Source organism: Alexandromys fortis, unplaced genomic scaffold (assembly GCF_014885135.2).
Source record: "Alexandromys fortis isolate MF-2015 unplaced genomic scaffold, M_Fortis_MF-2015_v1.1 scaffold_70, whole genome shotgun sequence".
NCBI lineage: Eukaryota > Metazoa > Chordata > Mammalia > Rodentia > Cricetidae > Alexandromys > Alexandromys fortis.
The window spans coordinates 461,034-475,025 of NW_026067955.1; the positions used below are offsets into that span (position 1 = coordinate 461,034).

General features: G+C 42.3%; 1 protein-coding gene across 1 annotated transcript; it reads left to right on the forward strand.

The window, feature by feature from the left end:
* Nucleotides 1-1,694: 1,694 nt before the first annotated feature.
* Nucleotides 1,695-12,281, forward strand: Cox5a (cytochrome c oxidase subunit 5A). Its single transcript, XM_050152094.1, has 5 exons — nucleotides 1,695-1,881; nucleotides 9,225-9,341; nucleotides 10,690-10,811; nucleotides 11,472-11,595; nucleotides 12,137-12,281. The coding sequence occupies exons 1-4, from the start codon at nucleotides 1,794-1,796 to the stop codon at nucleotides 11,583-11,585; spliced, it is 441 nt and encodes a 146-aa protein (XP_050008051.1). The 5' UTR covers nucleotides 1,695-1,793; the 3' UTR covers nucleotides 11,586-11,595; nucleotides 12,137-12,281.
* Nucleotides 12,282-13,992: the final 1,711 nt, after the last annotated feature.

The window sequence follows — 13,992 nt, forward strand, 5'->3', positions numbered from 1 at the left end:
TCTGAAGTGAGGGACAATCTTTGGATTGAGTCTATACCTGGATAGATAATGTCAGAATGTAATTGAATTAGCAGAAGGTGAGTTAGTTTTTTTTCAGAGTTAATCAAAAGTTTACTCAAAGTGGGCCTGAACTAATCAGGTGAAGACTATGTGTATATGAGTTTTTGATACAGGGTCTTGCTATGATATATAAAACTCATACCCAGTCTGGATGTGTCACTATGTAGACCAGGCTGGCTCAGAACCTGTAGCGACCCTCCTTCTGCTTCCCAAGTGCTAGTATTACAGCTTAGAGGGGTTCTGTTTTGTTTCTTTGGTTGTTGCTAACCTGAACTCACAGAGATCTGCCTGTCTCTGCCTCCTGAGTGCTGGGGTTAAAGGTATTCGCCACCATTGCCAGGCAGAGGGGTCTTTAACAGAGGGTGAATCTATCGGAGAGCCTCTGTTGCTGACTTAAGGAATAAACAAGGCACTGTGACAGAGTCTATGGAGGTAGGTTATGGGATGAAGACGCGAGGATGGCCTCTAGCTGCTAAGAATATTTTTGGCTGGTTGCAAGAAACAAACTCTGAATTGTGCCAACAACCTGAATGACCTTGGAAGAGGACTCCAAGTTTCAGACAAGACACAGACACAGCTAACACACTGATCAGCGTGTGAGACCCTGAGGAGGGAACCTAGTTTTCCTCTGCCTACACTTTTGAGCCAGAAAACTGGAAGGTAATGATGGGATTGTTTCAAACCGCTAGTTTCAATAAGTTTGATCCCAGCCTTAGTGAAAGGAGTGAGGCAAGTATTTGACCATAAACATCCAGGTGAGTCCCATGTTCGTGTGTGTGTGTGTGTGTGTGTGTGTGTCTGTGTGTCTGCGCATGCACGCGCATGTACATGCATATTCACATACAAGCAGATCAGATACTAGGTTGACATCAGTTATCGTCCTCTATGACTTTCCACCTTATTTCCCAAGAGGAATCTCACTAAACTTGGAGCTTGGTGTTTGGACTAGAGCTGAGTTTCTGTGGGATCTGAAATCCGGTCCTCATGTTTACACAGAAAGCACCTTATCCACTGAACCATCTCCCTAGACCCTAATAAATAAATAAATAAATAAATAAATAAATAAATAAATAAATAATTTTTTTAAAAAAAATCTAATTTTTAAGTCTGTTTCCTTATCTGTAAAAGTGTTTGAGCTTTTTTTAAAAAACGGACAGGGGATCATGTGACTCAAGCTGTCCTTGAATCACCCCTCCCCCTTCCCATCCTCCTGCCTCAACCTCCAGAGATTATCGGCCTGAAAACCACGCCCAGTAAGAAAAAAAAATATTTTTTGAGACACAGGCTGCAAAGGAGGAACGCTAATTCTTTGCCTGTAGAATGCTAGGATCATAGCCTGCACCACCGCGCGGAGCAAAGCGGTTATTTTTATCATAGTTTGACGTTATTATCGGCACAATTCCAATTTTTGATAGCGCCTCCGTTGTCGGATTCCAAAATCCTCAGGGTCCACTGCGTGCCCTGCCTTTCCTCCCACTCCAGGATGTTCACTACGGGACTCCGGTCACAGGACCAGCAGCATCCGCAAAGCGCTGACTTAGTTTGTCCTCAACGTGCCGCCGTACCCCACGGTACCCCACCCGCTTCCGTAGGCGCGGGCTCCGCAGTGGGCCGGCCTTCGGCTCCGCCCAGCGTGCGTCGGTGCGTGAGTCCGGCCCCCACGAGCTGCTGAGCCGCCCGCGAGCTCACACCGGCTTCTCGTCAGCCTCAGCCTGTGCGCTGCGGTCGCCGTCATGCTTGCCGCTGCCCTTCGTCGCTGTACCGCAGCCGCGGCCACCCGAGGCTTTCTGCACCCCGTCTCGGCCCCCAGCCCCGCCGCCGGTAAGGCCCGCGCCCGCCACAGCCCGCACCCGCGTGTCCTTGCGGTGACCTGGGCTCCCGCCGCCACTCGAGGGTAGGCTCCCCGGCGGCCTAGCCTTTGCCCTGCGAGCCGGCTGCCGAGCCCGGTGACCGCAGACCGTCCGCTGCCGTCTGGAGTTGTGTGGGAGACTCAAGGAAGCGCCCCCCCAGGCCTCCCTCCGGCCACTTCCTGGTGCTGGATCCCCGACCCGTCAGGTGTGGACCTGCCGGGGTCGCTGAGGACAAGGGCTCAGCGCTTCTTTTCAGTCTCTGGGCCGTGACCGTTCCCGGCGCTGACCCCGCAGCCACCTGACCGGGAGTGGCCCCGCCGGCCTCCGGCGTCTTGACGAAGGTGACATTGAGCCTCCGGGCGCGCCGCCCGCCCTGCGTTTCCTAGAACACCATTCGATTTCCCAGTGGGACACAATACACTTTGCGTCTTAATCGGGCAATTCTCTGCTGGCGTTTTTTGTGTCACCTTCATAACTCGGTGCGGTCACGTTTAAGGACTGTTGAGCCGCGCTCTATATCCGTGTTTAAAATAGATGACCGTATGTGGTGGTTTCTTAGGATTTGCAGCAGAGCCCGAATGTTGATCGGTATTAACCGTAAGAATGTTAACGTTTCCAAAGTTGGGTACCAAATACCCAGGAATCCGGGATGTACAAACATGGGAAAACTTCATGAATTCCCACTCCGCCCATTTAAAATTAGAAGCCTGAATGCTAGCTATGAAACGCAAAGTTTTGTTGCCTGTTTCCCGCTCTCTGTGAGCTGGAGATTTTGTGTCCATCACTGCCCGCCCACCCCCAGTGCTGGGGCAGGACCCAAGGCCTCCTGCATACTAGATAATTGCTCTGCGGCTTAGTGCATTTTCCGCCTCCTCCACTAGCACTGTATATCTTATTTGTGTTTGGTTTGGTTTTGGTACGTCTCACTATGTAGCCCTAGCTGTCTTGGAACGCTATGTAAACCAGTCCAGCCTTGAACTCAAAGGAATAGTGGTATTTTTGTGATAGGGCCTCTGTGTGGGCCCAGCCGGGCCTGGAACTCACAGGCCAGCCAGTAATTTAGTGCCTTTCTTCTGCCTCCCGAGGGCTGGGGTTTTTGGTGGGAGCCACCACACCCAGCTTAAGTAAAGCTTTGTACTTTTAGTTACAGTAGGTGTGCGTGGATCCTGGTCTGTGGTGGTAGCGTATACTACATTATGAAATTTTGTTCTTGTGTGTTAATATAAAAATAATTCAGCCAGGTATGATGTCCCAGCACTAATAGGAAGGCAGCAGCAGGTGGATCTTTTTTGTATTCCAGTCCAATGGTGGCTACATGTGAGAGACCCTGTCTCACACACAAAAAAGTATCTCAAACACTGGGTGGTGGCACACGCCTTTAATTCCAGCACTTGGGAGGCAGAGGCAGGCGGATCTCTGAGTTCGAGGCCAGCCTTACAGAGCTGTCACAAAGAGAACCCCTGTATCAAAAAAAAAAAAAAAAAAAAAAGTAACTCAGACACTCCAAAATTATGTTTCCTTGATAATTTGAACCTAAAGAGTCTTTTTGCTTCATTTAATTTGTCTTTTATATTTGTTATATTAACAACATAACAATCAAATAAGTATAGGATTAGGGTTAAAAGACCCATGGGGTGCGGGGTTCACTTGCTCTTGCAGAGGACTCAGGTTCTATTCCCAGCACCCACATCCAGAGGATCTGACACCCTCTTCTGACTTCCTCAGGCATCCCATGAAGTGCAGACAAAACATACATTTTAAAAAGCCAAGGAGATGATGGTGTTTTCAGAAAAATATGACACCTATTTAGAGAAACTGACTTTGTTAGTGGTGGGACTGTTCCTCTTTCTTAGTTAAGTTTGGACTATCCTAGTATTAAAATGCTGCCTAAAAATAAATAAATAAATAAAAATGCTGTCTAATTTTTTTCATATAGAGAAATATCGCGGAAATTTTTTGCTTTTGTTTTTGAGTTGGGGTCACCCCATTGAAACCTGGCCTGCCTGGAGTTTACTGTGTGGATCTGACTGATATCAAACTTGTAGCAGCCCTTCTGCCACCCTGGATCCTGGGATTAGAGGCACAGCACCACACTTAGCTAGGAAATTTTTTTTTTAAAGGAAAATATCTGCTTTTTCTTCTTTTTTTGGAGGGGAGGTCATTGAACTTCAGGAGTTTGTTATGTTAAGGGAAATTTTCTGCTTTTTTAAAGAAAGTTTGGAAAATGTTAAAGGTTTATTGTTGTTTTTTAAGAAAACCATAGACTGGCCAGGCGGTGGTGGTGCACACCTTTAATCCCAGCAGAGGCAGATGGATCTCTGTGAGTTTGAGGTCAGCCTGGTTTACAAGAGCTAGTTCCAGGATAGGCTACAAAGCTACAGAGAAACCCTATCTCAAAAAATTAAAACAAAAGAAAACAAAAAAATCAAAAATCATAGACTAAAGTTCTCCTCTAGGTTTATCTCTGAGGCTTTCTATTGGTGTATAATTCAGAAACCAAAGGCTTTATTTTAGATGATTGTACCATATATATGGTATACCCAAATACTGCCACAAGGGGGCAGTCTTGGTTGCAAATGGTGTCTATTCCTTTTTATCTGTGTGACCTTGTACATACTAATTGACCTTAAACTTTAGTTGTCTTTTGGCAGTTGAGACAATATTTTGGGTGTTGCACAGCTTTAATCCCAGGATTGGGGAGCCAGAGGAAGGTGGGACCTCTGAGTTTAAGGCCAGCTTAGTCTACAGAGCCAGTTCCAGGACAGCCGTGGCTACTACACAGAGAAATCCTGTCTTCAAACAAACAAACAAAAATATGTTTTGGTATCTGTGAGGTTTAAATTAGATAATGCAGCTCTTGACACCTTGACTGGCACAAAGGCTTGATATGGTCATGCCAAGTATAGTCTACTCGTCCTATATTTTGTTCGTGGTTGACAGAAATGTGCAAAGCATATTTGGTTTGTTGTGATTCTCTTCATTTTAAGGTTGATATTTGTTATTGGTATGGGATCATACGTTTTATACTAAAAGTCAAAAAAAAAGCTGGGTAGCCGGTGGTGATGGTGCACACTCCCTTAGTTCAAGTACTCAGGAGGCAGAGGCAGGCGATTCTCTGAGTTCCAGGCCAACCTGATCTACAGAGAGTTCCAGAACAACTAGGGCTACACAGAAAAACACTGTCAAAAAAAAGAAGAACCTGGACATGGTGACTTAGAGCTAGGGAGGCTGAGGCAGGAGGATCATTAAGAGTTACAGACCAGTCTGGGATAGAGTTGGGACCCCATCTCCATAAAATAAATTGAAGAAGGGTGTGTAGGAGTCCCTGGTTGGTTGGTGTTGGGATGCATTCTTTTTTTTTTTTTTAAGATTTTATTTATTATGTATGCAGCGTTCTGTCTGCATGTACACCTGCAGGTCAGAAGAGGGCACCAGATCTCATAGATGGTTGTGAGCCACCATGTGGTTGCTGGGTCTTGAACTCAGGACCTCTGAAAGAGCAAGCAATGCTTTTAACCTCTGAGCCATCTCTCCAGCCCCGGGATACATTCTTTATAGCAGTGGTTCTCAACCTTCCTATTGCTGTGACCTTTAATACAGTTCATGTTCTGGTGACCCCAACAATTAAATCGTTTAGTTTCTACTTCATAACTATAATTTTGCTTCTGTTATGAATTGTAATGTAAATGTCTGATATGCAGAATATCTGATATTTAACCTCCAGGTTGAGAGCCACTGTTCTATAAGGTCTTAAACTTTCTGATAGGAATAATATCCCTCCTTAGTCAGTTTGCTCCAGGGTCCTCTACCTTTTGAGAGTGGGATTACAGTTAGGACAGCATGTCCACCCAGTGTTTTATGGGGGTTCTGGGATCCAAACATACTGGGCCATTTTTCCAGCCCTGTTTTTCTTTCTTTTTTTTTTTTTTTAATTTAGAGGCAGGGTCTCTTGTAGCTCAGGCTGGCTTTGAATCTAAGGATAACCTTAAACTCCTGATACTCCTTCCCCCACCTCCTAAGTCAGTGTTTTAAGTCAAACTCTAGTCAGCCCTAGAAATTATGATATCCTGGCTCCTACATTCTTACCCTGGAAGGGTGGGGGTTTTTTTGTTTTTTGTTTTTCCTCTTGACAAATTGCTGGACTGAAGCAGCACTTCGTATTCTTTGCAGGTGTTTAACCCTTAAGCCCTTGAGGTCTTGAGCTTTGCACTAAATAACCCTGCTGTCAGTTTGTTAATGTGCCCTGCGTATCATTTCCTTCTGTCCCTCATTCCTAGAATTACCACTACCAAAAGGGACTGTTCTTGGGGCCTTCTTGTCTGTTTAATTTTTAAGCAGAAAGCCATCTGATTGAACTAAATTTGAACACAAAGGATTAAAGAGCCCTTTATTGGATTTTATTTTTCTAATATATAGTGTTGGGGTTTTCTAAACTTGTAGAACTGAATGCCAAAAGCAGTGTTAGAAATATTTTTTGGGCAGCTGGGTGGAAGGAGACTCCTGTAGTCTGGGTAGCAGAACATGACAGTAAATTTCTGATCAGCTTCTGCCTCTCAGGTGCCGGGTTATAGGTTTGAGTTACTACGCCCCACCTGCTCGATGTTGGAGATTGAACCCCGGGGCTTTCTGCATTTTAGGTAAGCATATAACCAACTGAGCTACCAGCCTAGAGTAGATTTTTTTTTTTAAACATTCTTATTTTCACACTTCTCTTTTCCTCCTCTGATGGCCTTTAGGTTGTATCAAAGCACTGAATAATTACCAGAAATTTGTATTACCAGCCAGCATGGTAATGCATGCCTGTAATTGGAGGTAGAGGCAGGAAAACCAAAAGTTCAGGGTCATTCTTGTCTACATACAAGTTTCAAGCCAACTTAGGCCACATAAGACTCTGTCTCAAAATGTACATGTGTGCATGTGCTAACACCACGCAGAACCCACTTAGGCAAAGAGAATGTGTTTGGGATGCTGGTGCTGGGGTGGAGGGGGGGGTGCCTGTATGATTTCTCTAAAAACAAAGTGTTAGCTATGTGTGTGAGAAAGAGCTGGACCTGATCTAATTCCAGCTTTTGAGAGGCTGAAGCAAGAGGATGGAACATTCAGATTAGCCTTCAATATGTAGGGAAATGCTCTCTCAAGAGAAAAATAAAACCTATCTATCAATATATATATAAATAAAACATTGCCTTACTTGTAGGAGGAGTGTCTAAGGACAGGTCCTTAGCTAATAGTAGGTTCTACCCATTACTGGGTTTAGAACAATTTAAACTTTGTGGGACATAGGATAGTCTGGTTGTGTGTATACCCAGTGTTTGGTTTTATCTTACTGTTTTTGAGACAGGGTCTTTCTTATAACCTTGGTGGGTCTGGAACTCAAGGGGGTCTACCTTGCCTCATCCTCCTGAGTAGTGGGATTAAAGTGCCACCATGCTTGGCTCAAGTGATTGTTTTATAAGGGTTTATTCTGTTTTCTGAGATTTGATTTTACTCTGTAATCTAGGCTGGCCTCAACTTCCAAAGTGTTAGTATTACAGACGTGAGTCACTATACCCAGCATGGCCCCCCCTTCATGTAACAGTTTGTAATTTGGATTCTAGGAAGGCATAATCAAATCTTTGAAGGGCATGACCACCTTGGCTTGAATTTACAGTTGCTGGTTGTCTGTTTTTATAGTTAGAAAACAAAGCTAGCACTCATATCCACACCTAGAAGTAAACAAAAGAAATTGCTACCATGAAGTGCTTTTCTAGGTTGAAGGTAAACCTAACAGTTGACCCAGAGTTAAAAAACTAGTCAGGCAAGGCCCTGGGATCTAACCACTGGAGAATAGAGGAATCAAACCAAAAAAAAAAAAAAAAAAACTTAACTCTAGGAGGTTGTACGTACGTATACTTGGATTTTTCTTTAGTAAATATTTAAGAGGAAAATTACTGGATTATATTGTTTTTTATAATTTATTTTTTATTTTTATTTATTATGTATATAGTGGTCTACATGCATGCATGCCAGAAGAGGGAACCAGATCTCATCACATGTGGATGTGAGCCACCATGTGATTGCTGGGAATTGAACTCAGGACCCCTGGAAGAACAGTGCTCTTAACCTCTGAGCCATCTCTCCAGCCCCTATAATTTATTTATTATTTTTTAATGTACATTGGTGCCTTGCCTGTGTGTATGTCTGTGCGAGGGTGTCAGATCTTGGAGTTTGAGACAGTTGTTAGCTTCCATGTGAGTGCTGGGAATTGAACCTGGGAAGAACAGTCAGTGCTTTTAACTGCTGAGCCATCTCTCCACCCCTGTAGCTATGCTTTAATTTGATAAGAAATCACTAAGCAGTCTTTGAGAGTGGTTATACCATTTTACTCTTCTGCTTTAAGTAAGGATAACTTTAGTTTTTGAAAAGGTAGCTTAGAACTTCCAGGTAATCATGAGATAGAGGGTTATAAAATGTGGTGTATAAAATGTATTAGTCTTCCAAAAATACTGAATATATGTGTAGTTTTGATTAAATGTTTAGATGTCAGCTACATTTAGGTTTAGAGACCTTTTTCCTTGTCAAAGAAGTTAAAACATATCTATGTTCAGCCCATTTATACATGTGTTCCAATTTGTTTGGGACCAGGATTGTGCAGAAAATTTGTCTGGAAATTGGGTCTTGGGCTGTGTGATCTTCTGGGACTAATAGCAGATATTTTGCTCAAGATGCGAGTCCTTTCATTTGATCTCACAGTCCTAAAATGGCTATTATACATTTTGTTTGTTTCTCTCCTTTTCTATCAGTTATATTTTTATTTTTTCAGTTATCATATTAAGGCTGTAATAAGAGCTGAAGAAATGACTCATTGGTTAAGAGCACTTAACTGCTCTACCACAGCACTACCGGAATTCAGTTCCCAGCACTATCAGAAGGTTCACAATGTAACTCCAGCTCCATGGCATCCAATAGCTCTGGCTCCTCAGGGTGCCTGCATTCATGTGAATATACCCACACACGGACAGTTTTACTTTTGTTAGTACTTAAATTTTGTTTTTCTTGCTTCTTGAGACTCTATAGCCCAGGCTATGCCTAGAATTCACTGTAGGGCAGGCTAGCCTTGAAATTAGCCTAGGCCACATAGCAAGATCTGCCTCAAAAATAAAAAGACAACTTAATGCATTAGACAATATATGTTAAGCATTCTTTATATATTTTGTCCTCTTCTCTTGTTCTCTACTCTTTCTTCTGCCAGCTTCTATATTAAGGACATGATACAGCATTTACATTTCAAAATAGTCTTATTGCTATTGAAGTCATTGCTCTTTTCCTTTGTAGCTGTCCAGTCCATTCGCTGCTATTCTCATGGATCACATGAGACAGATGAGGAGTTTGATGCTCGCTGGGTGACATACTTCAACAAGCCAGACATCGATGCCTGGGAATTGCGTAAAGGTAATTGGAACATAGACATATCTGTCTGTTAGGGTGTGTAAATATGAACTATTTTCACTAACTAGTTTGAAACTCTGCACTGGAGGGTGTTTAATAGCATCTTTGACCTCTACCTGTATTTGACCTGTATTTGTGATAAATATATCACAATTACGAAAACCAAAACCATCTCCAGATATTGCCCAGTGTCGAAATTACCTACATGACAAACCACCCTCACTGAAAATGACTGCTGCAGATACAGGCTAGCTAAGTTACTAGTTCTGTGCCTTCAGCTAATGTACATGAGTAGTCATTTGATCCCCACCCTGTCTGAGGTTTTTGTTAGTGTTTTGTTTGTTTGTTTGTGGGGTTTTTTTGTTTGTTTGTTTTGTTTTGTTTTTCGAGACAGGGTTTCTCTGTGGCTTTGGAGCCTGTTCTGGAACTAGCTCTGTAGACCAGGCTGGTCTCTAACTCACAGAGATCTGCCTGCCTCTGCCTTCCGAGTGCTGGGATTAAAGGCATGCGCCACCGTCGCCCGGCTGGTTTTTGTTAGTTTTAAGTTATGAGTTGCAGATTTTTTTAAAGCGGAAATAAACTATTATTATGTATTACACATTATAATTAGTATTATATATGTATCGGTCATTAGTTGTCCGTGTACTAACTATGTAAGTCATCTCAGACTTATATATAACTTATATAACCATGCAAGTGTGGTTGTTACTTGCTTGTATTTTTTTCTTCAAATTTTACAATAATAAAAGTAAGAAACCCAAGTGCTTTTAACCTCTCTGCTGGAATGTAATGGCTCCATCTTGATGCAGCTGGGGCGGTTCTTACTGAATAACCTATGAAAAACAGCAGTTCTGCATTCTCATCAAGTCTTCAATTTTCATGACGTGCCGTTTTGTGCAGACACAAAAGTAATCATGCCCTGTCATTTTCTGGTTGAATGTTTTTTGAGTCTTTACACTAATGTTTTTCTCTAATGTCTTAATGCCTGATTTGGGTCTCATTATCTCTCTTTAGGTATTCTAGTGGTTTTTAGATGATTTAAAAATCCCTATATTGTATTCACAGTTAAGCATGTAAATTGACGACCTCTAAGGTGTTTCCTTTAATCTTAATACTGTTGCATAATTCTGCTAATTCTTTGTAGAAGATTCACAGTGTTCTTACTAGTTTGTTACAGGTAGAATCCCATTTTATAGATAAAAGAACAGTGATCCAAACTAATGAGGTCACATGTTCATGGTTCAGTAAGAATATAGAGAGCTATGCCATGGAAAGTAGATAGATAACTAAATTTTAGTGTTAAGAAGGCTATTTCAGGTTAATGTGACTCTTCTTTTTTTTAACTTAACAGGGATGAACACACTTGTTGGTTATGATTTGGTTCCTGAGCCCAAAATCATTGATGCTGCTTTGCGTGCATGTAGACGGTTAAATGATTTTGCTAGTGCTGTTCGCATCTTGGAGGTTGTTAAGGTCAGTAAGAGAATGATGCTAAAGTTGTTCCAGGAGTAGTTGGGTCATATCACTTATCAGAATTAGCCTTGCACATAATATCCTCTGAGTACAATTCTCCACGAAAAGACATATTCTGTAAGAAAGTTTAAGGAGCTGGGTGTGGTGGTGATTCCAGCACTCTTGAGTTCGAGACCAGCCTGGTATATAGAGCTAGTTCCAGGACAGCCAGGACTACACAAAGAAATCCTGTCTTGGGGGAGAGGGGTTTAAGGTTTGTAAGGGGAAAGTGACAATACCATTATACATAATGAGTAAGATAATTGAGGTTCTATAAGCTATCAGTCATTCAGCACTGGTAGTTAATTCAGTTAGGCCTTTAAATTGCAAGCAAATTTTAAAACTTTCCTTGTGTTAATTTTCTGATGCCTGATGGGCATGTTTAATTACCTTTTCTTCTGTCATCACCACCTTGAACTTCTGATCCTCCTGCCTCTAGTTCTTAAGTGCTAAGATTACAGGAGTAAACACCTGGTTTTGTGGTTTGGGGACCAAACTGGAAGGCTTCAGTAGAATGCTTAGTGGGCATTTTACCAACTGACTATAACCCCAGCCCTGCCAATGTGATTAAAAGCTTCCCTACTCTCATTTGTTAATAGAGATTGTTCTTACTGCCAACAGGACAAAGCAGGACCTCATAAGGAAATCTATCCCTATGTCATCCAGGAACTTAGACCAACTTTAAATGAACTGGGAATTTCCACTCCAGAGGAACTAGGCCTCGACAAAGTGTAAACTCCCGTCTGTAAGTAGTATGTCCCTGACCAAGTCAGAAGAGCCAGTTCAGAGAGTGGTGGGGTGGTGACAGCACTGCCCTGCTGTTTATTTGTTTATGCATATGTGTGGGGAAGGGGAGCATGCTTGTGCCAGAGCAGCTGTGGAATCCAGAGGACAGTTTGCAGGAGTCAGTTTCCCCCTACCACGTGGATCCTGGGGATTCATCTCAAATTGTCAGGCTCAGCAGCAAAATGACTTTACCTGCTGAGCCGTCTCGAACAACCCCCAGATTACTATCCCTTAGTTTACATTGATCTGAGTTCTAGAATTACCTGGTTTTAAGCACTTTTCTAATCAAAAAGGAAAGCTAAGTACCAGTGGTAAAATTATGAAGAGGCCGCAGAGCTAGTCCCTGTAAGTTGACTAGGACTGTATCAAAAGCAGAAAGTGCCCCAGTGATGAACTCCTGGGATTGTAGTACCAAAAGTGATTTTAGGTAAGATACCTTCCTCTCAGCACTTTGTTTGCTAATTCTTTGGATTTTTGTTTTTGTTTTTTTATCTCTACAGACGGGCTTCCCAAGGACTCACTGCTATTGCTACTTGATTAAAACAGTCGCCTGGAAATGTTTTATTTGAACAAATTTTCCTTTGAGTATCAAACCATGTAATAGTAACTTGGACTTTAATAAAGGGAAATGAGTTTGAACTGAAATTAGGTATTGTGCCATTTTTTGCATTGAGAAGTGGAGGCTGAACTGGGCATGGTGTCTCACACCATTAGTCCCAGCATTCAGGAGGCAGAGGATTTCTGGGTTTGTGGACAGCCAGGGAGCCAGAGAAAACCCCGTCTCAAAACCAAAGTCATCAAGGTAGTCTGGAGGATGTGCTGTGTAGCAGCCAGCCCTTCTAAGTGCCTGTGCCTTCCCTGCCTGCTCGAGCAGCTCTGTTAGCTTAGACATCAGTATTTGTGTTTGCTGTGGTTGGTTTGGAATCCTTGTGATAAAAGATTAGAAAATGGTTTAGCCCTTGAAAGAACTAAGAAAACAACTTTGTTTTACTTCAGAAGCCCCATAATACTGGAAAGTCTCTCTGCTTTTTGCTTATAGGTCTGGGTGACAATGGTACAGTCAGATTACTGTAACAGTAAAGTAGTAAGTTGAAATTTAGATGCCTTGTGTTTAAAGCCATGCCAGGAGTTGTTGGTAAAATTAACTTTAATAAGTTTGGTTTTTGTTGTTTTTTAAGATATACACTAAGTCCATGCATGCGTTCAATCAGTAAGCCTACTTTGGAAGGTATTGATACCACCTTTGATAAAACTTCACTCCTACCTGAAAACCTTTCTCTCAAGAAGTAGAGTTGTAAAATAAACCAAAGCAGTGAGTACATTTATTTGGTGGACAGCTAGTGGCCTCAAAATTAGTTGCTGTGAGAACCAGCTTTTTCCACAGCTCCAGTCTCCTAGCCAGACAGCTATCGTTGCTTTGTTTCCTCCAGATGCTCTTCCTGTGATTCCACCCATTGCTTTCCGTTTCATAACTCCTCCCAGGGACTCATGCTAGTGGCCTGTCCTTTGAGGATCCTTTGGATGTGGCCAGAGGTAGATTAGAATAACTCCCTAATATAGCAAATTTAAAAGTTATGTGAACATACATATAGGTACTATGAGGTAATAAAAGACGTTTAAGGATGTGACATTTGAGAATTGGGATAGGGTGTTGTTAATCCTAGACCCCAAAGATAATTTTACTTAACTGTCTTATATTTGACCTTTTCACCACTGGAGTGGGAAGAAAGGATTTTTTTTTTCCCTCGAAGTTTCGATCCTCTTGCCTCTACTTCCCAAATAATAAAATTACAGATGTGTACCATCACACCCATCCAGGCTCTTAATTGGAAGAATTCAGAATTATTTAAATGGTCTATTTCCTCGTTGCCATAGGAGGGAGCCAAGGAGGGAACAAAGTTCACAACCATCAACCAGGGTGTATACTGTTTCTAAGGTAATGCTGTAACAGCCTTCATGATACAAACATTGAATGTCTACCGTTGTACCAACACCAACAATAGCAACAAACAGGAGAGGGGAAAGCAGAAGAAAGGAAAGAGGCAGGGAAGATGGCCGAGCAATTGTACAGTAACTTAATGAGGATGTTGGGTCAGGGTGACAGCAGTTCAAATGAAAAGCACTTTAAGGGGCTGGAGAGGTGGCTCAGTGGTTAAGAGCATTGCCTGCTCTTCCAAAGGTCCTGAGTTCAATTCCCAGCAACCACATGGTGGCTCACAACCATCTGTAATGAGATTTGGTGCCCTCTTCTGGCCTGCAGGCATACATGCAGACAGAATATTGTATACATAATAAATAAATAAATATTTTTTAAAAAAAAAAAGCACTTTAAGTCATTTTGGCTACAGTTGATTAG

Excerpts from the sequence above, each read along its gene's own strand:
- Cox5a (XM_050152094.1), top strand. The coding sequence starts at position 1,794 with ATGCTTGCCGCTGCCCTTCGTCGCTGTACCGCAGCCGCGGCCACCCGA. Across the intron at positions 1,882-9,224 it reads GGCCCCCAGCCCCGCCGCCG|CTGTCCAGTCCATTCGCTGC; the intron begins GTAAGGCCCGCG and ends TTTCCTTTGTAG. Across the intron at positions 9,342-10,689 it reads TGCCTGGGAATTGCGTAAAG|GGATGAACACACTTGTTGGT; the intron begins GTAATTGGAACA and ends TTAACTTAACAG.